Here is a 24,520-nt window from a genome sequence, read left to right on the forward strand (position 1 = left end):
GATTATCCTGAGATGGATCATCATAACATGAGAGTGTTTGGAGTCTTTGGGGGGCCCTCGCTACAAAGTAAGGGCTGGGCGCCATGATTTTTATTTTATCGTTAGTAAATGATATTTATATTATGAGATATTAACCAAGAATCTCTAAGTCTGGCGCGTCAAAAAAAAAGTTTCATGCATCAAAAACAGTTGCACGATAGCAGTTTTGCTGTAATGTAACCAACACTGCCACTAAATGCTGTTTAATCCTTAGATTAGATCATGTTGTTATAAAGTGGCTGGGTTAGTTGTAGATGGACAATATGTTTATCCCAGGCTTTTGCATAGTGGGTAACCTGCAACATAGAATAAATCACACACCCAGCCCTTTAATACAGACCTAAGCAGCAAGGTAATTGCTGCAGCTGACAGCCTTTTAAAAACACTCCAGTGTGGGGAGCTCTCTTCCCCACTACATAGGTAGCAGGAGCTGCGCTGCATAGGAAAGGTACTGATGATCTGTGATTGTCTGATGATTTTGCTTTCTTTTGTTAAGTTGGAAAAGCCACCCAACTGTAGTTAGGCTGCCAACTGTGTTTAGCCAGCGCTCTGGTGCAAGGATTTATTTTCTTGTTTCTTATTTTGTGTTTGTTACTGAAGTTTTGTAACAAAATAAACTGCAGGCACTTGCCTTTAAGATAGCAACTTCGGTGACTGCTTTGTTTACCCTAAAAGACTGTGGAAAGCGGCCCTAAGACACTGGGCCAAATCCCCCTGTAGGCTCAAGTGTCACAATGTGTATACTACCACTAATGATAATCATAAATCTGTTGTTACTTGTACATAATGTAAATACTTTGTACAATTTAAGTTATTTAAATAAAATATACTTGAATTTGTCACAATAAAAAGAGGAGAATGTACTGTATTCTATATAAAGTACAGTTATATATAAATGCACATTAATATATCCTGTGTGGTGCAGACACAGATAGTATATCTATACAATCTATAAACATCTATAGAGTGGTGACTATGTAAACATGCAGTATACATAGACACATTATATATTTCAATCTACAGACCACATGCTCCTCTGTAATCCTTTTAAAAGCTTTGCTGAGGCTCAGAACAAGTTGCTGTTATTAGATTATAGCTAATCCTGTGTGCTTTCTGAAACTCTAAACAACAGGCTAAAGAGAGTGAGATTGACATAGACCACCTGAGACAATCAATGTCTCATAAAGCAGGAGCAGAGACAATCAGCACCCCAGAGAAACAATGGCCAAAAAGCCACAATGTGGTAAAAAAAAAAGGTGAGGAAGAGCCTGGTGACAGTAGCAGAACAGGAAGAGAACATGAAGGCAGAAAGGCATCTCTGCAAGCAAGTGGACATGACAGAACAAGCCCACAGGCTGGACATGACAGAACAAGCCTACAGGCTGAACATGGTGAAGGGCACTATTCCATAGGGAGAGGTCACAACAGAGGCAAAAGAGTGAGTGATGCACAAAGCATTACAACAAAGACATACTCTCCTTTTCTCAATTCACTCTTCAGCAAGGTGCGTGATTAACTGTTTACAGTAAATCTGTTATAATATGATAATTGTTGCTGTGCAACAGCAGGTTTTTAACTATTTTGATCATGTTTATAGCATCTAAATGTGATGTTAACTAAATATATATAGTTACATCTAAAAATACTGTGAAAAACTGATTTTTGCGGCATTTCTGGCAAATTGCAAATGCCACTGTTTCTGTCTAATTAGTGATAAGTGGCCTTGTGTCTGCTCATATACTATGAAGTATAGTACCTGTGCAACTAAAAGAGGTGTGGATGCACACTGTAAGGGTGAGGGCAGACAAAGTGTTAATCCACTTCTCTCAGCCCTGCGCTTTTCTGCCTGGCTGAGAGAAGTGGATCCGCTTCCGTACGCCGCTTTGTGTGCGTGCATTAAAAATCCAGAGTGTGTGCACACAGAGCGGTGCGATCGGTGGTTGGCCAGAGAAACTTTTGCTTTCATGTTTTCCAGACCAACCGCCAATCCGCTCCACTCTGTGTGCCAACACTCTGGCTGTTGCCATAACTATTAATGCACCCACACAGAGCAGTGTACAGAAGCGGATCGGCTTTTCTCAGCCAGGCAGAAAAGCACAGGGCTGAGAGAAGCGGATTAATGCTTTGTCTGCTTCGCCCTAAGGGTTGTGCCTGGAGGAGAGATGTGTGCCTTGAGGAGAGGTGTATGCCTGCAAGAGGGTAATCATGTATGAGAAGGCTCTCTGACCTATGCCTGAGAGGAGAGCAGCTCTGTGGGGGCCTTTGGGAAGTTAATATTATGGCAAAACGTAGTTTACATGAGTTCAGTCCTGTACCTTTAAGTAAAACCTTGTATAGTTTTTACTACATAGACTCGACATTCAGGTAACATTGTGACATATTCTGAACAAATGTATTCCAATAGAAACTGTGGTATCCTTTATTATTCTGCATTTTTATTGAAATTGAGGTAAAATTCATGTGCAACCTGTACATACATTGTCCCTACATAATGAACTCTCTGCTTTACAGCCTTTCTAAGGCTAAAAATTAGATAATCCCTCTAACATATGCTATTTATTTTGGAATGCAAATTAACTATGTGTGTAACACACCTAATATGGAAATATGAAAGTAAAATAGGCAATTGTGCTTATAAAAGTTGTGATGCTGATTAAATGATCAACACAATAAGCAGGAAGTGTATTATATAGCTGACATGTGACTAAATAACAACCCCCCCCCCATATTTTGAGATATTAATCTATGATATTCTTCACTATTTAGGAAAGAGATTTAGCACCAGAGGAAATAGATGGTGAGTACTTTCCTATATACATTTCTAAATCAAACCCATACATTAATAGGTAATACATTTTCTACCTCTAACAACTATAACTTTGTAATCTATCCAATGTGTTTCACTTTTTTCAAATTTTTCCAATTTTTTTCACAAATATTATCCTAAACATCTGTCAGTGGAAATAGTTTGGAGAAGTATTTTGTTTTAAAAAATGTTCTAACTTTTATAGCTCTGTTTCTAATATGGTGTATTATAGATATAGTCTAGCAACTCTGTTCTTTTCTAATAACGTTCCTCATCTTCTAAATTGTAGCATGCTACATTAAATTAATTTAAGTAATATGATTATTATCATAAATATAGATTATTTGCTTATTATTATTAGTGATTATTTTTGTCTACAAACCTATGGATTGTTCCATATAAAGTAGACATTTAGGGCCTGATTCACAAAAGTGCGATAAAATTTATTGCACGCTTTTTTTCTTTAAATTAGACGCGATAATTAGCGCGTGATTCACCATAGTATTATTGCATGCGTTAAGTCGCCATATCGCATGCATTATTTTTCGCGTGACCGCATGCGCTAGTTTTACCGCATGCGTTAAATAGCGCACAGAAAAGAATACGATCGCATGATTCACAAACAGTAAGGTGCGCTAAATATCGCATTAGGCTATGCGAAAATTAACACCTACTTCAGGCAGGCGATAATTATAGAAAAGTACAGTTAATGAGCTTTTGGCAATAAAATATGGACTTAGCAGTGTTATTTATTCAAGTATGTGTTTCCCCTAGAGTGACGCAGCCACCAGTTTGCAGCGAAATGGTCATTTTTAATACAGTAATTTTCCCCAAGTATTGGCGTGTATGGCTAACATGGCGTGCGTTTATTTGCACGACTATTTATATGCGGCTACAAGTGATGAAATGTTTCGCCAGGCATGGATTCGCAGCGAATTTTAGGACGTGCGGTGAATTTTTCCGCGGCAAATTTTTTTCATGCGTTTCGCAAAACAATCTGCCAATGGCAAAACGCATGAAAAAATTCGCCACGCAACAATTTTTTTGCCCGCACAACATTTTTGCCGTTTTGTGGATCTTTCAAAAGATTTGCTAATTTTTCACTAAAGATAACCAGAACACATTTGCTTATCACTAGTGGCTACTATTTATAAGCATCTACTATTTATATGCTACCATTTATATGTGGCTACTATTTATATGCGGCGACAATTTTTATACACTATTTCTAAGCTACTATTTATATGCGGCGACTATTCGCGTGCGTTATTTAGCGCATGTACCATCAAATACCGCATGGAAATAGTCTTTGCGAGTTAAATAACGCATGCAATATCGCGCGTAAAATAATTTTTACCGCAAGCTATAAATAGCGCACGTTTTATCACACTTTAGTGAATCGGCCCCTTAGAGGCAGATTTATCAAAATATCATATTAGAGCTCAATACATAAAAACTCACCATGTTCTATTCTATTATGCTTATGGGATTTTTAGAAGTGTATGTATGAAATGGTGAGTTCTAACTTTCACCCATTTCACACATTGATAAATACACATCTAAAAATCCAATAGGAATAATAGAACATGGTGAGTTTTTATCTATGAAGCTCTTAATTCACATTTTGATAAATGGCCCGCTTTGGGGCCCATTTATCAATGTACGATTGGTTACGGATAGAAAAAATTTGTATTTTTTCTAACTTTTAGACCTGTGCGTATTTTCTGCAACTTTTTCGTTAATTTCCCTGACTTTTTCGAACTTTGCAATGTATTTGTCGCAACAAGTACGAAAGTTTCGGAATTCATTCAAGCTTCAATATCGTGACTGCAGAGTGCCATTGAGTCCTATGGGAGGCTTCCAAAATCATGCACTGAAGGTTCAAAGTCAGAACGGTTTTCTCACTGTTTACAATTGTTCTGATACGAAAATATCTTAACTTTACCACAATATTTTCGTACAAGCACAAAGCAACTTTTCACAAAATTAACGCACATCAGAAATTTTCGTATTTAATGCGAATTGTTGCAAATTGTACTCGTAATTAGGACTTTAATGAATCGGCCCCTACAAGTAGATCTATGTTTTCATTTTTTTTTCTCTTTAACACTAAATTTTCCATTACCTTCTTTCAGAGCTCCATGCTGCTTTCGTAGAGTTTGATGCAGATCAAGATGGGTTTATAGGATATAAGGAGTTGGGTGAATGTATGAGGACTATGGGATACATGCCAACTGAGATGGAGCTGATTGAGATCTCTCAGCACATCAAGATGAGAAGTAAGTTTTATGCCATAAGGTTGCCATACATTGTAAGATCTGCTCACAATGAGGTCGCCAAAAAAAAAAACATGATTGCGGAAAAAAGCTCGAGCACTAGCATATTTCTCTTCTTCGAAGAGACTTCTTATTGGCTTCCATTAAAACTTGGCAGCTTATAGAGGGAAAGATTTTTCATGCAATTTTTTGCTTGTAAATAATATATCAAGTTCTCCAAAAATATTTTCAAGTATGTTTGCAACTGTGTGCTCTGTGTTTTTTTTATTACCCTTAGGGGCAGATTTGTGAGATTTGAGCTCAGCACAGAAAAATTCATCCACAATCTATTCATTCCCATGGAATGTCATCATTTGATAAATACACTTCAAAAAATCCCATAGGAATGAATATAAAGTGAATATTTCTGTGGTGAGCTCAAATCTCATATTTTGATAAATCTGCCCCTTAGTATAATTGCCTTAAGTTTGTTTGTCCAATTAATTTGCATATCAATGCCAAACCCAAATTGACTCCATAGTTCTTTTGTGTGTCTGTTTCCATTTGAAAAATAGTAATTTAGTTACCTAGTTATGGCAACTGAAAAATCCCAAGTGTCCATCAATTTAAAGTACAAGTGTGGGACCTGTTATCCAAAATGCTGGGATAAAGGATCTTTCTGTACTTTTGATCATCATACTTAAAGTCTACTAAAAAATAATTTCAATATGAAATAAACCCAATAGGATTGTTTTGCCTTTTAATTTTGCCTATTATTGTAATTACATCTTAGTCTGGTTCAAGTACAAGTTACTATTTTTTTATTACAGGTATGGGACCTGTTATGCAGAATGCTCGGGGCCTGAGGTTTTCTGTATAAGGGATCTTTCCGTAATTTGGATCTCCATAACTTAAGTCTGCTAAAAAAATCATTTAAATATTTAATAAACCCCATAGGCTTGTTTTGCCTCCAATAAGGATTAATTATATCTTAGTTTGGATCAAGTACAGGGTACTGTTTTATAATTATAGAGAAAAAGGAAATCATTTTTTTTTAAATTAAAATTATTTGCTTATAATGGAGTTTATGGGGATGGCCTTTCCATAATTTGGAACTTTCTGGATAACGGGCTTCCGGATAAGGGATCCCATACCTGTACAGAGAAAAAAGGAAATATGTTTTAAAATTTTAAATTATTGGATTAAAATGGAGTCTATGGGTGATGGCCGTCCTATAATTCAGAACTTATGGATAATAATAATAATAATAATAATAATAATAATAATAATGGATTTCCAGATAACAGATCCATTACTGGTACATGCCACCTCATTTATGATATTTCATCTTTATGTTATGTTAAGTGTGTATTAATCAAAACACTTTCACATTTTCTTAGTGGGGGGGCGTATTGATTTTGAAGATTTTGTTGAACTGATTGGCCCAAAGATGCTGGCAGAAACAGAAAATATGGTCGGAGTAAGAGAGCTGAAAATTGCCTTCAGAGAGGTAAAAAAGTATTAGAGTCCTGTGAAATGCACATAAAGCACCATTTATGTTCACCATATTCTTTACTGCTGTGGACAGACTTTACACCCAGAGACAATAGTTATACTTAATTATGCTACTTTGTTGTTGTTTGTATTTGGCATAAAAATGTAATTTCGTGTTTACATGGTGTAATTATGGTGTGATTTGGTTGTTTACATTCAGGACCTTTGTTCCTTTTTAAATTAGCTTACATTTAGATATTGTGCCAATAATTATTTTTATTCATTATTGCACTTTATTAGACCATGCTGCAGTGTTTCTAATTTTACTAACAGGTTATATTTTGCAGAACATTTAACTTATTAACTTTGATGTATTACTGTAACACAGAGGATGTGGCGACTCAGCAGATGAAATTCAATGTGGTGGAGTTGCTCTGTGACTAGCAAATTATGAACAGCCATATTCACACATATAAATGAGATCCTGGCTGCTAATCTCATAATACACATAATACATGTTTAGATGGAACCTACTTTGTTCTCCTTTGGCCTTTCTGCAATTTATTAATGTTATTTGCAGATTGTCAAGCTCCCCCACCCAAGAATGTCACATACTGAATGGAATTCATAGACATGCATAGAAATTAATGTAAAAATAAAATAAAATGAGCCCAATAAGACACTCTTTTTCCAAGCCTTTGATGACAACCAATCTCTGTCCACATACCTTAAAGGAAAAAATTGCATTTAAATATATCACTTAAAACATATGTATGTAAAATACTGCTCATCTAAATGTTATTTTCAGAGAAATAAAAGAATTGCCTTTTTAATACACATTATTTTTTAATAATCAACCAATGACTGAATATCTTTCACTTCCACACATCTTCCTGTTACTGTTAGAGTCTGCATTATTTCCTGTCAGGCTATCTCAGAGTGAGAACACAGGCCATCGCAAAATTTAACATAAAAGATGTAAAAGGGCAATAGTTATTGATGCATATGTCAATTTTAATAAATTCTTTAATAGATCTTTTATAATATATACAGTCATGGCCAAAATTGTTGGCCCCTCAGAAATTTTTCCAGAAAATGAAGTATTTCTCTCAGAAAAGTATTGCAGTAACACATGTTTTGCTATACACATGTTTACAGAACAAAAAAGGGAGGAAAAAAAGTATATTGGACACAATTGGGTACAATAGTTAATGCTTTGAAAACTAAAACTGATAAGATTTTATCTGCTCATAACACATATTCTGATATTTTAAATGCACAGTCCGAACAAATATAAGTACTGAAGAACAAACTAGCTGAATTGAAGGACTGCTCTAGGTGGAAGTAACACAGTATTAGAGGTATTCTGGAGGACATTAAACAAGACCAATTGTAAACATATTTTTGCACACTTACTTTTACCTTCACAGCTTTTTGAGGTGGATATAAAAATGACGAATTCCAAAAATTTCCAAAGACAAAACATTTACTCACAAGCACCCATATACCTTGACTAAAACACATTTTTATACTACAAAAGAGCTTCTTTTACAGACCTTTCACAGCACTGTTCCTGAGCAATACAAGTTTACGCATTTTTGAGGACTTATCTGCCCACATTATGGCATTAAAGAGGGAATTCTCTAAAATTGCAAAAGCACAGAAACAAGGAGTTCCATATCATTGGTGTGTTTAATTGGCCATAGAAATGATATCCACAAAGTTTTTGTAAAACCAGGAAATGGCTCCCAATACAAGATATGGATGCAACAATGCTTAACCACCCCCCCCCCCGCCAACAAAGACTGTTGGATTGGTCCAGTGTTTTCCCACAAAATGATAACTTACAGTTAAGATCCCTGCCTCACCAAGAACTGTAATTAGATATTCTGAATAAGCTTAATTTCATAAGATTCATTTTCAACATTGCTGTGAATAACACTCAACCAGTTAAAGGCAAAAAAAATTGCCATGAGGTGCAGCCCACATTGGAGCCCTGTCCTTGACAGTTGCTCCAAGGCAGGCAGTAAGGACAGGGCTGGTGTACACATCCTGCCTTTTGCACCCTATGTAAAGTGGAGGAGCAAACCCTGGCCCCGAGTGCTCTGTTGATGAACCCTGGGGGGGGGGGGTGGTGCTCTTATGCCCTTTAGTGTTCTTGCACCTGCATAAATTATAAGTGGAGGGCACCCCAAGAACACCACCACCACAGTGAAACTAGGTGGTGGCAGCATCATGCTATGGGGATGTTTTTTAGCAGCAGGGACTGGGAAACTGGTCTGAGTTGAGGGAAAGATGGATTGTGCTAAATACGGGGATATTCTTAAGCAAAACCTCTGTCAGTCTGCCTGTGATTTGAGACTGGGATGGAGGTTCACCTTCCAGCAAGACAACGATCCAAAGTATACTGCTAAAGCAACACTTCAGTGTTAAAGGACAAGGAACGTCTAAATCTATTAAGCACACTATTAAATAGTACTGTTATTGCTGTTTAAAAACGCTATATTTCTGGCTAGCCTAATGAAAGATTTACAGAGATACACATACTAGAAACTACATACTTGTTTCAGTGAATGGTGCCACCATCTTGCCCAGCATGTCTGTATGGGCTGAAAAATCCCCCCCCCCGCTCCGATCGCCTCAGCTGCCTGTGCTGGCTCACACAACCCCCCCCCCCCACCGCTCTGATTCCTGCATCTGCCGGCTCACACAAACCCCAGGAAGGGGTTAAAGAGCATCCAGTACATAGCAGGGATCCCAGCAGCACCTCGCCGCTCCTCGCTCTTTGCTCTCCTGCCGGCTGCGTCGCCATGGCAACCAGACGCTCCTGCTGTCTGCGCATGTGCAAGCTAAGGATCTGGTCGTAGTGTCTGTGCAGGAGCTTGCATTATGGGAATCTTCTCTACCCAGCTCAGTGTTTTTTTTTTCCTGTTTGGCTTCTGATCTTCTGAACAGGTGAAATATGGGGAGACTTAAGGGCACTATTGAGACAACTGAAGGTATGCCTGTAGCTTCAGATTATCTCTTTACTAGCCTTTGCTTCTCCTTTAAATGTGTTAGAATGGCCTAGTCAAAGTCCAGACCTCAATCCAATTGAGAATACGTGGTCAGACTTGATGAATGCTGTTCACTAGCGAAAACCAAGTTTAAAGTTTTCAAGTTCAAGTTTCAAGTTTATTGTCATATACAAATAACAATGAAGCATCATTACTGTAATGACATTTTTTTGACCTGTGTTCCTCCCAACTTTACATAGACAAAAAAAAAAATACAAATATTAAATATAATAAAATTGTGCAATAAAGGTACAAGTATTTACAATAAAAAAATGCAATGAAATATTTGAAATTGTGCTTGAGGATTTAAAGTGGCTTTGCTTAAAGTGACACTGCGAAGAGTCCTGTAGTTATGGGGAATGTGTGTTGGTTTGTGCAGAATGTCAGCAGTTCAGAAGCCTGATGGCTTGTGGGTAGAAACTGTCTCTGTATCTGCTGGTGCGGGTCTGGATGCTCCTGTACCGCCTGCCTGATGGTAGGAGCGTGAAAAGACTGTGGCTGGGGTGGCCGGGGTCAGAGAGGATACGCTGCATCTTCCTCCTACAGTGCTGTCTGTACAGGTCCTGCATGGGTGGCAGTTCAGTCTTGGTGATGCGCTGTGCTGATCTCACCACCCTCTCACCACCCTTTGCGGTCCAAAGCATTACAGCTGCCATACCAGGTGGTGATACAGCCAGACAGAATACTCTCAATGGTGCATCGATAGAAGTTTGTGAGTATTCTGGAGTCCATGCCGAACCTCCTCGGGCACCGCAGAAAGAAGAGTCGCTGTCTTGCAGCTTTTGTGATCACACCAACGTGGTGAGACTAACTCAAATCCTCACTGATATTGATGCCCAGGAATCTGAAGCAGCTGACTCTCTCCACCTCTGCTCCCTCAATGTGAATAGGGGTATGGCCTCCTCCCTGCAGTCTCCTGTAATTTACAATAAGCTCCTTAGTTTTGCTGACGTTGAGCAGCAGGTTGTTGTCACGGCACCATGATGTCAGGGCTCTCACCTCTGCCCTGTATGCCGATTCATCTCCATTAGAAATGCAGCCGATGATGGTGGTGTCGTCTGCAAATTTGATGATAGTATTGGAGCTGTGTGTTGCTGTACAGTCGTGGGTGAACAGGGTGTACAGCAGGGGGCTGAGCACACATCCCTGGGGGGCACCGGTGCTAAGTGTCAGTGTGGATGAGGTGATGTTGCCGATCCGAACCACCTGAGGTCTGTTTGTCAGGAAGTCCAGGATCCAGCTGCACAGGGAGGAAACGATGTTCAGGTCACGGAGTTTCATGACAAGTCTGGATGGTACGATGGTGTTGAAAGCGGAGGTGGCTCTACAAAGTACTGACTTTAGGGGGGGGGGTGAACAGTTATGCACGCTGACATTTTCTGTTATTTTGTCCCATTTGTTGTTTGCTTCACAATTAAAAAAAAAATCTTCAAAGTTTTAGGCATGTTCTGTAAACTATTAAAACAACCCATTTTAATTCCAGGTTATCAGGCAACAAAACATGAAAAGTGTGAATACTTTTGCAAGAAATTGTAACTAAAAAAAAATATATATACATACATAATTATGTTGGTTTCAAAAACCAACATACTGTTCTTTGACTTAAGCTTATTCTTCCGATTCTTACTCTCATTATGTTGGTTTGAAAAAACCAGCATACTGTTCTTCGACTTCAGCTTATTCTTGCACTTCTTGTTTTTCTTCTTTTTCTAAACACTCCTCCTCCTACCGTTTTAGGGGTACAACACCCAGACTCTCCACACTTCTTTGTCCTATAGCGGAGCAGGTCACTTGTGCTTTTCTAAGCAATTTCTAAGCAACTTTTTGTTGCACCTCTCTGAACACCCCAATTTTTACATTGACTTTGACTGGAAAAATTTTCAAACTGCTACCACTCTTACAGCTTTGAAGCTACACTCCCGAAACATGAATAACTTTATTATGGGGTCACCCCGAATGAAACAGCAACATTGTTTGATGACCCAAAGTGGGAGGAGCCAACAACAGTCAATCAGATTTCATTAACTTTAATAGGGAAATTTTAACTGCTGCCACACTTACAGCTTTAAGGCTACACTCGCCAAACTTGAATCACATTGTCATGGGGTCAACCTGAAGAAATATGAAATATGTTGGATGCCCAAAAGTGGGTGGAGCTACGAACAGCCAATCAGATTTTGACTTTAAATGGAGGAAATATAACCTGCCATTCTCACAGTATTAACACCAGGATCCCCAAACTCTTCAGAGTTGGTTACTTGGGGGCTGCAGTTTTAGGTGTGGAAAAGTAGGTGGGGCCACCAACAGCCAATCAGATTTAACCTATTAAATTTTACTGGTTTAATGCCAATGGACCCAAAAGAGACAAATGTATACCTCAACATATTAATATTAATATGAAGAAATAGAAGTCTAATGATAGTACCAAGAAACATCAAAATCGGAATTCATTCCTCTTGATAATCTAGTATGAAGGGTGAATATCCAAAAACTTCTCATCTTAATATCTTATGTGTTAAATCTCCACCCCTCCAAGATGCAAAAATTCTCTCTATACCTTGGACTTGAAAAAAATCTAAATTCCCTATGGTACAGGACAAAAAATGTCTAGATACATTTGTCTCTTTTTTTATATTGTTTAAAACTCTTCGAAGATTGTCGAACATATTGCATGCCATATTTTTGACATGTAATCAGATATGACATTTTTAGTGTTTCAGTTAATATACTGACCAATTTTATAAGACTTATTAGTAACTGAAAATGTAAATTCAGGAGCATAAAGTACAACATGTAGCGACGCATTTTAAAGTTCCATGGTATTGCAGCCAGGTAGGAATCTCTGTTTTATTACTTATCACCATACTAGGAGATAGATTTTTCAGGTATCACTCTTGAGCTTAGGATCAGTACATAATATTGGCAAATATTTGTTCCCTATTTTCTTGATATGAGGAAACTGAGGAATACATGTGAGTATACACACAGGAGAATTAGAATTAGAATTTGAAAACTCTTTTGACTTCCGAAAAGAAATTCTAAATTGACATTTTAACAGATGATCCCGTGGGGTCATCAAAACTCTTTTAAAGCTTTTGTAAGACAATGTATGTCATATCTCCTTAGGAGTAATCTATCTGTTATATTGCATGTTTCGTGTACAAAATTTTGAAAGTCAGAACATAAGCGTCTAAGACGCAAGAACTGACTAATTGGGATATTCCGAATAAGATGTGTAGGATTAGTGATGAGCGAATATGTCCCGTTCAGCTTTGCCGAAAAATTTGCAAATCTTTCAAAAGATTCACGGAACAGTGAAAATGTTGTGTGTCAAAATAATATTGTTGTGAGCAACAATTCTTTTTATGCGAGAGACAATTCTTTTGATGAGAGACAATTCTTTTTGGTACTAGACAATTCTTTTGATGAGAGACAATCCTTTTTGACGCGAGACACAATTCTTTAGATGCATGAGACAATTCTTTTGACGTGAGACAATTCTTTTTCATGCTCGCAACAATTCTTTTGATGTGAGCTTCAATGTTTGGATGCACAGTGCATTTTGATGCCCATTTTGCAAAAAAATTTGCCAATGGCGAAGCACGGAAATTTGCCGCAAATCCATGCCTGCCGAATTTTTTCACCCATCACTATTTAGGATGTGATAAAGAAACTTTCCAATAAAGAAAGGTGGTAACCATATTCCTATTGCCAACCAGTATAATGTCCAAAAAATTAATCCTATTATGATGGAACTCTGAGGTAAAATGAAGGTTGAGATCATTATTATTTAAATAATCAATAAAGTCAGCAAAAAGAAACTCATTACCCTTCCAAATAATCAATATGTCATCTATATAGTGACCATAAAGTTGTATATAGTTTTTAAAGGGATTGTTATCACCATAAATGTACTTATATTCCCACCAGGCAATGTACAAATTAGCATAAGATGGGGCAAATTTTGCCCCATAGCGGTGCCCTATTTCTGAACAGAAAGAAGTTACGAGTTAACAGGAATTGAATGGCATCTATTTGCCACTATCTCTAATATAACTCGGAAGATGTAAAACAAAGGGTTAAAGGTAGAAATCTACAAGTGCTGACAAAGGCTCTCCAAGTGACCCACAAACTAGAAGAAATTTGACAAAATTTTAGCAGGTGTAACAACAGCATTGTTAGGAGCCTTAACAGACCCCAAACTAGAAGAAATTTGACAATATTTTAGCAGGAGTAACAACAACATAATTAGGAGCCTTAACTGACTCTAAATTAGAAGAAATTTGATATTTTAGCAGGAGTAGCACCAACATTATTAGGAGCCTTAACAGACCCAAAACCAGAAGAAATGTAAGAATATTGCTGCAGCAGCAGCAGGAAGTTTATTAGAAACTGACATCCCACACCAGAAAAAATGTGATGATAGTTTAGCAGCAACAGGTAGATTATTAAAAATGACAGATCCCACACCAGAAGAAATTTGCTACATATAAATAGTAGCATATAAATAGTAGCCGCATATAAATAGTAGCCACATATAAATAGTAGCCACATATAAATAGTGCGTATAAATAGTAGCATATAAATAGTAGCCACATATAAATAGTGCATATAAATAGTAGCATATAAATAGTAGTCGCATATAAATAGTGCATATAAATAGTAGCATATAAATAGTAGCCGCATATAAATAGTAGCACTATTTATATGTGGATACTATTTATATGCTACTATTTATATGCGGCTACTATTTATATGCTACTATCTATATGCACTATTTATATGTGGCTACTATTTATATGCTACTATTTATATGCACTATTTATATGTGGCTACTATTTATATGCACTATTTATATGTGGCTACTATTTATATGCTACTATTTATATGCTACTATTTATATGCACTATTTATATGTGGCTACTATTTATATGCGGCTACTATTTATATGCTACTATTTATATGCTACTATTTATATGCACTATTTATATGTGGCTACTATTTATATGCTACTATTTATATGCACTATTTATATGTGGCTACTATTTATATGCACTATTTATATGTGGCTACTATTTATATGCTACTATTTATATGCACTATTTATATGTGGCTACTATTTATATGCTACTATTTATAAGCGGCGACTATTAGCGCACATAAAAATAGGTGTTAATTAGCGTGCATGCTGTAAATGCCGCATGCAATATCGCGCGTAAATTAGCGCAAGCATACTTATAGTGAATCGTGCGTTAAGTGGCGAAAATTTAGATGCAATAAAATTTTTATTGCACGCTATAAATAGCGCACGTTTTAACGCACTTAAGTGAATCAGCCCTATTGACTCTAGGGATCAAAAAACACAGTTTTGCCTCTTTATAGGTCTCTGGTCTCACGTTGAATATGCAGTACAGTTTTGGGCTCCAATCCTCAAAAAGGATATTAATGAGCTAGAGACAGTGAAGAGATGTGCAACTAAACTGGTAAAGGGGATGGAAGATTTCAACTATGAGGTTAGACTGTGAAGGTTGGGGTTGTTTTCTCTTGAAAAAAGGTTCTTGCAAGGGGACATGATTACTCTGTACAAGTACATTAGGGGGGATTGTAGGCATATAGTGGCAGTTTTTTTCCCCATAAAAACAATCACAGCACCAGAGGCCATCCCTTTAGATCAGAGGAACTGAGCTTCCATTTGAAGCAGCATAGGTGGTTTTTCACAGTGAGGGCAGTGAGATTGTGGAATGCCCTTCCTAGTGATGTTGTAATTGCAGATTCTGTAATGTCTTTAAAAGAGGCCTCGATTAGTTTTTGAACAAGCATAGTATCCAAGGTTATTGTGATACTAATATCTACAGTTAGTGTATGTCTATGAAGATTCTCATTCATCCAGGTCATGATATACAGTATCTAGTAGAATTAAGTCTAAAACAACTGGACTTTTCTGAGTTTTTCTTGAAAATGTTTTCCACTCATCTAAGTGGCTTCTTCAGTTCAAATGACTGGTAGGGAATTCCCCGGTATTTAAACTCTTGATGGTAGTACAGTCACAGACATCCAATCACAATGGTTCCATTGAACTTGTTCAATTAGGTGTTAGATGAAACTGACAGGTGTAAGAAGGTATGATCCAATCACAATGGTACCATGATTCTCATTGATGAAGGTGTTAATCCTTCAAAGTTCATGACTGGAAGTGTGAACTGTTGTGAAACCGCTGGGGTAAGGATGTCAAAGCGGCATTGTATGTTGATGACAAGCGGTGTCGCAGGCCCCCTCCTCTGTTGACGGATGTTTTTTTCCAGGCTGGCATAAATGGCCTCTTTCACACCTCTTTCAAACCATCTGTCCTCTCGGTCCAAAATATGCACGTTATTGTCCTCAAAAGTGTGACCTTTTTCTTTGAGGTGTAGATAGACTGCTGAGTCTTGTCCTGAGGAGTTCGGCCGCCTATGTTGGGCCATTCTCTTACAGAGAGGAAGTCAGAGCACTCTTCACTACACTGGACAGCATAGACCACATTACTTTTCATGTGCTTGGGTGTAGGGTCTTTAGGGTGCACCAGCTTTTGTCTCAGAGTGTTGCTGGGTTTGAAAAACACAGGAATGCAAGGTTTTTTGAAAATTCTCCAGCAACATATGGGATGACTATGTTGCTTTGCCTGCTGTGTTCCTCCCTTCTGTTTGTTGGTCTGGTCTTTCTGCTGGTCTTTGATTTGGTTTTGATAAAGGCCCAGTCTGGGTACCCACAAGTTTTCAGAGCTTCTTTTAGATGTTTATATTCCTTCTCCTTGGCCTCTGCATTGGATGCCACAGTTTCAGCTTGATGATGTATGTTTACCAATGCAAGGAGTCTGACTGGTAAAATGGGAGAGCTGGAGGTACTGGCGTTGGAGCGGAAATATGATGTGATTGGTGTTGCTGAAACTTGGTTGAATGAGTCTCATGACTGGGCTGTTAATATTGGGGGGTATACATTGTTTCGGAGGGACAGGGGCAATAGAAAAGGAGGAGGAGTGTGTCTGTTCATTAAGCAGGAATTAAAAGCAAATATTAAGGAAGAAGTGATGGGGGTAACAGAGGGAGCTGAATCCTTATGGGTTGAGCTTCTCACAGATAGTAAAGAATCTACCAAACTAATTGTAGGGGTTTGCTATAGACCCCCTAATGTAAGCGAAGAGGAGGAGGCCCAGCTCCTGTTGCAAATAGAAAAGGCTGCTAGTTTGGGGCAAGTGATAATAAGGGGGGATTTTAATTACCCTGATATTGACTGGGGCAATAGTACTGCCAGGACAGTAAATGGGAACAAGTTTATAAACTTGCTGCATGACAACTTTATGTCACAAGTTGTTGAGGAGCCAACCAGGAACCATGCTATACTAGATCTAGTGATCTCTAATGACCCAGAACGTATAGCAAATGTGCAAGTGGTTGAACCCCTGGGTAATAGTAACCATAATGTTATTTCATTTGATGTTTGGTGCAGGAAACAAATTTACACGGGGGCAACAAAGACACTGAATTTTAGGAAGGCAAATTTTAGCTCCTTAAGGGCAGCACTTCAGGGCATAGATTGGGGCATTATGTTTTCTGATAAAAACACAGAGCAGAAATGGTTGTCATTTAAAATGATATTAAATCATTACTGTTCTCAATTCATTCCATTAATAAGAAAAAGTAGAAGTGTTAAGAATCACCCTATGTGGCTTAACTCTGAGGTAAAGAAGTTAATAGGGAGAAAAAGGAAAGCTTTTAAGAAATATAAGTCAGAGGGGACAGTAGCTGCGTTTAATGATTATAAACACTATAACAAGTGTTGTAAAACAGCAATCCGGAAGGCAAAGATAGAAAATGAGGAGCGCATCGCGCCCGAGGCCAAGACTAACCCCAAAAAGTTTTTTAAGTATATTAATAGTAAAAAGATGCAGGTTGAGGGTGTGGCCCCATTGAGTTATAGTAACAATATGGTTACAGCGGATACAGAAAAGGCAGATGTGCTTAACCAGTTCTTTTCTTCTGTGTATACAGTAGAGGAGCTAGTGGGCCAAGTCCCACCCAATAGCTTCACTGTTGCCTCAGCTCCAACTACACAGTGGCTGGCACAGGATATGGTGCTTAAAGGGTTACACACGATAAATGTAAACAAGGCACCTGGGCCAGATGGAATACACCCTCGGGTACTGAGAGAGCTAGGGGCAGAATTGCAGTGGCCCTTGTTTCTGATATTCTCAGACTCGCTTTCATCAGGTATGGTACCTAGGGATTGGAAGAAGGCAAATGTCATTCCTATATTTAAAAAGGGAGTAAGATCTCAGCCTGGCAATTATAGGCCTGTAAGTTTGACATCCGTGGTGGGCAAGTTATTTGAAGGCTTGTTAAGGGATCACATTCAAAATTATGTAGTGGAGAATGCCATTATGAGCAGTAATCAGCATGGCTTTATGAAGGACAGGTCATGTCAGACCAATTTAATTGCTTTTTATGATGAGGTAAGTAAGAAGCTGGACAGTGGGGATGCAGTAGATATAATCTATTTGGATTTTGCCAAAGCATTTGATACCGTTCCCCACAAACGACTGCTTTCTAAGCTAAGGTATATTGGTCTTAGTGAAGTCGTTTGCACATGGATAGAAAACTGGCTACAGGATCGGGTACAGAGGGTGGTTGTTAATGGCACATTCTCTACTTGGAGTAAGGTTCTCAGTGGGGTCCCTCAGGGTTCTGTACTGGGTCCACTTTTGTTTAATTTGTTCATAAATGACTTAGGGGAGGGTATTATGAGTAATGTATCAGTGTTTGCAGATGACACAAAACTCTGCAGACCAGTCAATTCTATCCAGGATGTGACATCCCTGCAGCAGGATCTTGACCAACTGGCAATCTGGGCAGCTAAGTGGCAGATGAGATTTAATGTGGATAAATGTAAAGGTCATGCACCTGGGATGTAAAAATAGGCAAGCCCCGTATACCCTTAATGGGACTGCACTAGGCAAATCCATAATGGAGAAGGACCTTGGAGTCATTGTAGATAATAAACTTGGCTGTAGCAAGCAATGCCAGGCAGCAGCTGCAAGGGCAAACAAGGTTTTGAGCTGTATTAAAAGGGGTATAGATTCACGGGAGGAGGGGGTTATTCTTCCCCTTTACAGAGCACTGGTAAGGCCCCATCTAGAATATGCTGTTCAGTTTTGGTCTCCAGTGCTCAAACGGGACATTATTGAGTTAGAGAGGGTCCAGAGAAGGGCAACTAAGCTGGTAAAGGGTATGGAAAGTCTCAGTTATGAAGAAAGACTGGCCAAGTTGGGAAGAGGCGCTTAAGAGGTGACATGATAACTATGTATAAATATATAAGGGGATCATATAATAACCTTTCTAATGTTTTATTTACCAGTAGGTCCTTCCAACGGACACGCGGGCATCCACTCCGTTTAGAAGAAGGGAGGTTCCATTTAAATATTCGGAAAGGATTTTTTACTGTGAGAGCTGTGAAGTTGTGGAATTCCCTCCCCGAATCAGTCGTACTGGCTGATACATTATATAGCTTTAAGAAGGGGCTGGATGGATTCTTAGCAAGTGAGGGAATACAGGGTTATGGAAGATAGCTCTTAGTACAAGTTGATCCAGGGACTGGTCCGATTGCCATCTTGGAGTCAGGAAGGAATTTTTTCCCCTCTGCGGCAAATTAGAGAGGCTTCAGATGGGGTTTTTTTGCCTTCCTCTGGATCAACTAGTAGTTAGGCAGGTTATATATAGGCATTATGGTTGAACTTGATGGACGTATGTCTTTTTTCAACCCAACTTACTATGTTACTATGTAGAGTCCTAATGACACCCAGTTTATGTTCCAAAGGGTGGTGGGAATCAAACGCAAGTACTGGTCTGTGTGAGTACTGGTCAGCAGAGGCTGAATGATCTGGGTCATCTTCTTGGAGAGCCACAATTGTGGGCATTTACTTTACCTCCCTCTGATCCAGCCCGTACATCCCTTGATTCCTTTTTTAAGGCCAAGGCAATATTTTATGATGACCCAGATCATTCAGCCTCTGCTGATTCTGCGATTCATAATCTTAGGCAAGGTAAACAATGGGTCAAGGATAACTGTACTGAATTCCGCCATTGGGTAGTAGAAATGGGCTGGAACGATGCTGCCTTAAAGGAAAACGAAAGGCAAAATCACTTGGGGGTGCCAAAATGTTAGGAAGTAGTAAGCGCCGGCAGCTACCCCGGGCTGGTGCTGTTCTCTCCTCACAGGGGCACCAGCCCAGGCTAAAAGGTAGGTGGTCAAAGTCACTTGGGGGTGCCTAACATTTTGGCACCCCCAAGTGACTTTGACTTTCTTTTTCCTTTAAGAAGTCAGTTTAGAGTCGGGCTATCAGATGCTGTAAAGGATTGCCTGATAAATTTCCCTGCTCAGCCCTCCCTAGACCCCTCATGCATCTTGCCATTCAAATTGATAGGAAGCATAGGGAAAGACGTCTGGAAAGAATTCCAGCAAGCGGTCCCACAAACCTTTTCCGTAGAGCCGGTACCCAAACTGGAGGTGTTTTTTTTCTAAATCTTCAGAATAACCCATGCAGTCGGGTTCTACCTTCTGAAGAAAAGGTTCGGAGGCGGGCTAATGGGTTATGTTTGTACTGTGGGGATAGGGGTCATTTCCGCAGCTCCTGTCCCAAAAGGCCGGGAAACGACAGAGCCTAAGCAGATCTGGGGAGTTCTGCTTTGGCAATGTCGTTTCTGCTCCCCAACAATATTCATCTAAAGTTATGCTTCTGGTCCTTTTGGGATGGGATATGGGTTATGCGGAAAGCTCAGCTTTCATAGATTCTGGGGCAGAAGGGAATTTTTTAGATATTAACTTTGCCTGCAGACAAGGAATACCCACACTTCCTATATCCTCCTCAGTTAAATTGCTAGTAATTGATGGTACTTCCCTGAGTTGTGGGTTTTTTTCTTCCAAGTCTGTAATCTGTTCCATGTCTATGAGCTCCTTTCATGTGAAGCAAATTTCCTTTTTCATCATAGATTGCCCACATACTCCTGTCATCCTAGGCCTCCCCTGGTTGCGTAAGCACAATCTTCAAATTGACTGGGTGGCTAATAAGATTAATCAATGGGGAAGTGATTGTCAGAGGTTATGCACTAAGTCAGCTCAAGTTCTTTTTGCTACCTTCATACAGGAGTTACCTTCCCCTTATTTTCCATTTGCAAATGTCTTCTCTAAAAAGGCAGCTAAAACCCTTCCTCCGCACAGACATTATGATTGTGCCATAGATTTAATTCCTGGTTTCTATCCCCCTAGAGGTAGAACTATCTCTACCTGAGTCTCTTGCTATGGAGGAGTATATTAAAGAAAACCTGGAGAGAGGTTTTATGAGACCCTCCTCTTCTCCTGTAGGAGCTGGTTTCTTCTTTGTAGAGAAGAAAGATGGGGGTCTTAGGCCATGTATTGATTATAGGGGTCTGAACAAAATCACAATCAAGAATCGATATCCCCTGCCCTTGATTTCTGAGCTCTTTGATAGAGTGAAGGGAGCCACTATTTTCTCTAAACTTGATCTAAGAGGCACGTATAATCTTAAATGAATCCGGGAAGGGGTCAAGTGGAAGACAGCCTTTAATACCCGAGATGGTCATTATGAATATTAAGTAATTCCCTTTGGTTTATATAATGCCCCTGGTACCTTCCAGGAGTTGGTAAACTACATTTTTCGTGATCTTCTAGGTCGTCGTGTGGTAGTATACCTAGATGACATCTTGATCTATTCTAATAATCTGTCTGACCATCATGCTCATGTTTAGGAGGTTCTATTTAGATTAAGGCAAAATCAATTGTATGCTAAGATCGAGAAATGCATTTTTGAAGTCCCCTCGGTTCACTTCCTTGGGTATATTATTTCTCATAAGGGCCTGGAAATGGACCCAGCCAAGGTTCAGGCTAACTCCTGCACCCTGACTCTGCTCTTCCTTTTCTGGTAGAGGTGGATGCTTCTGAACTAGGAGCAGGAGCAGTCCTGTCTCAGCGCCACCCCGTTACCAATAAAGTTCATCCTTGCAGTTACTTTTCTTAAAAGTTTTTTGCGTTATAGGTAATAGGTAATTATTGGCCATAAAATTGGCATTCGAAGAATGAAGACATCTCTTGTAGGGGGCTAAACATGTGGTTAAGGTATTCACAGACCATAAGAATCTCTTGTATTTTGAATCTGCTATGCGCTTAAATCCTAGACAGGCCAGGTCGGCACTATTTTTTTCTCGTTTTATTTTCATTATAACCTTTAGACCTGGTGGGAAAAATGTCAAAGCAGATGCCTTATCCAGAAGCTTTGACTCCTCTAGAGAGAAGTCAAGCTGACCTTATTATTCCTAAAGATATGATTGTAGCAGCCCTTAGTCCGGATCTACTTTCCTCTTTGACTGAAGCCCAGGTTAACACTCCTCCCAAAGTACCCTCGGGGAAGTTATTTGTTCCAGAGAACAAATTTGTTGGATGCCCAAAAGTGGGTGGAGCTACGAACAGCCATTCAGATTCTCACAGTAATAACGCCAGAGTTAGGTACCAGGTAACTGTGGTTTAAGGTTAGAAAAAGTGGGCGGTGTCACCAACAGCCAATCAGATTTTACCTGCTGCCATTCTCATAGTATTAATACCACCATGGTAACCAAACTCTTCAGAGGGGACTGCATTTTTAGGATTTAATTTTTTTTGTTTAAATTTATAATGCTGCCATTCTTATACTATTTATGCCAGGGTCCCCAAAGTTAGTCACTGGGTGACAATAATTCAAGGTTTGAAAAAAGTGGGTGGAGCTACAGACAGCCAATCAGATTTATTTCATTGTTTTTAATGGGGAAATTTTAACTACTGCTATTCTCAGACTTTTAATGTCAGTGTCCCCAAACTTTTTATAGTTTGTCACTGGGGGAATACGGTTAAAGGTTAGGAAAAGTAGGTGGAGCCACCAACTGCCAATCCGTTTCTACCTATTAATTTTTTTATTGGTTTATACTTAAACTGATGCCATTATTTAAGTATTAATTCCAGGGTTGTTAAACTTTCCAAAGTTAGTCACTGAGTATTTGCATTTCAAAGTTAGAAAAAGTGGTCAGAGCCACCAACAGCCAATCACATTTCACCTATTTACTTTCAATGGTGAAATGTAAAATGCTGTCAGTCCCACAATTTTTACACCTGAGGCCCCAAACTTTGCAACAGTGGTCACTGGAGGACTGCAGTCCAAAAATATGAAAAGTGTGTTGGGCCACCAACCACCAAGCACAATTCACCTATTGGCTTCTATTTGTTTAAATTTAAACTGCTGCCATTCTTTAACTATTTATCCTAGGGTCCCTAAACATTGCAGAGTTAGTCACTGGGTAACTGCAGTTCCCATTTAGAAAAAGTGGGCGGAGCCACCAACCGCCAATCAGATGTCACTCATTGACTTTCAGTGGGGAAATTTAAATTGCTGCCATTCAGACACTATTAAAACCAGGGTCCCCAAACTTTGCACAGTGGTTTTTACTATATAACTGTGGTCCAAGGTTAGAAAAACTGGGTGGAGCCAACAACAGATCAGATTTCATTCAGTGACTTCCCGTTTTTCAAACCAACATGAAGTTTGTTCTCAAACTTCCCTTTCTACTTCTTAATCTTTTTCCTATTCTTAGCTCCCCCAATTTCTAAACACTTCTTCTCCTACAGTTTTAGGGGTACAACACCTTAAATGTTTTTTAAGCAAACCCACCCTCCGTCTTTTCCACTCTGAACACCCCCATTTTTCCATTGACTTTAACAAGAAGGTAGACCTTCTAGGTGTTACTTATTCCAGCAATGCCGATTTTCCTGGTCCTCCACCTGGGCAGATTGCATCACCACTTTTTATTGTAGTGCAGTATTGGTCCTGCGGGGATGGAACAACTGTGTCCTCCAGAGTGAATATTTGCACCTCTGCCCCAGTTGTCTGTTCCTGAAAATTTTGTAGGTCCTGACACAGTAGACTTGTCAATGCTAGTTGAGCTTTGGTACTGTAAAATATGCTGTTAATTGCCTCAAGTGGTTCAGAGTTTGTGGGTTCGGCTTTTTTTGAGTCTTGGCCAGGCGAGGGTGGGTCTGGTAATGCTGGCCTAGACTTTTGGTCCTCCATATGCTCTAGATCAGTGCTGTCCAACTTCTGCGGTGCCGAGGGCTGGAATTTCTCTTGCATACATGGTGGAGGGCCGCTAATGGAAGCCAGTTCTGGCCACTCCCCCATTTTAAACCACACCCACTTCAAACCACACCAATTTTATCACAATGGTCGCTGCAGGGATATCAACCATCATTCATATGTTAAAGAATTATATTATGCCATATTAAGACACAACCTTAAATCCATATGCCTCCTCCTCCCCTGTGGATAGCACAGCAACCCCCAGCACATAATTACACATCTTAGGGACCATATAATGGCTATTTCCAACTGCTAACAAACTCCCAGAACAAAACCCTGCCAGGTTCACCTCCCACAGGCAGCAGAGTATGGCACACACAGACAGCACTCTGCCTGCCCTATGCTGCCTGTGTGTGCCATACTCTGCCTGCCCTATGCTGCCTGTGGGTGCCATACTCTGCCTGCCCTATGCTGCCTGTGGGTGCCATCCCCTGCCTGCCCTGTGCTGCCTATGTGGGCCATACTCTGCCTGCCCTATGCTGCCTGTGTGGGCCATACTCTGCCTGCCCTATGCTGCCTGTGGGTGCCATCCTCTGCCTGCCCTGCCTGTTTGTGCCATACCCTCCCTGCCCTATGCTGCCTATGTGCCATACTCTGCCTACCCTATGCTGCCTATACACATAGGCCAGGCAATACATACAATGTCTGAGGTGTGAAGAGGTGA

The 24,520-nt window shown here is 39.5% G+C and overlaps 1 protein-coding gene across 2 annotated transcripts in view; it reads left to right on the forward strand.

Annotated features, from left to right (window-relative positions):
* Positions 1-389: 389 nt before the first annotated feature.
* The window catches only part of cabp4 (calcium binding protein 4), an 87,586-nt gene continuing 63,455 nt past the window's right edge, over positions 390-24,520 (forward strand). Inside the window, exons 1-5 of one of the 2 annotated variants that reach the window (XM_012966747.3) lie at positions 390-487; positions 1,172-1,543; positions 2,806-2,836; positions 4,981-5,124; positions 6,501-6,610. In XM_012966747.3, the coding sequence (XP_012822201.1) occupies positions 1,214-1,543; positions 2,806-2,836; positions 4,981-5,124; positions 6,501-6,610 (615 nt within the window). In that variant the 5' untranslated portion in view covers positions 390-487; positions 1,172-1,213. Of the gene's footprint in view, positions 488-1,171; positions 1,544-2,805; positions 2,837-4,980; positions 5,125-6,500; positions 7,430-24,520 lie in introns of those variants that run through there. The other variant, NM_001079086.1, reaches the window with a different exon arrangement.

This window comes from Xenopus tropicalis, chromosome 7 (assembly GCF_000004195.4).
Source record: "Xenopus tropicalis strain Nigerian chromosome 7, UCB_Xtro_10.0, whole genome shotgun sequence".
In the NCBI taxonomy this organism is placed as follows: domain Eukaryota; kingdom Metazoa; phylum Chordata; class Amphibia; order Anura; family Pipidae; genus Xenopus; species Xenopus tropicalis.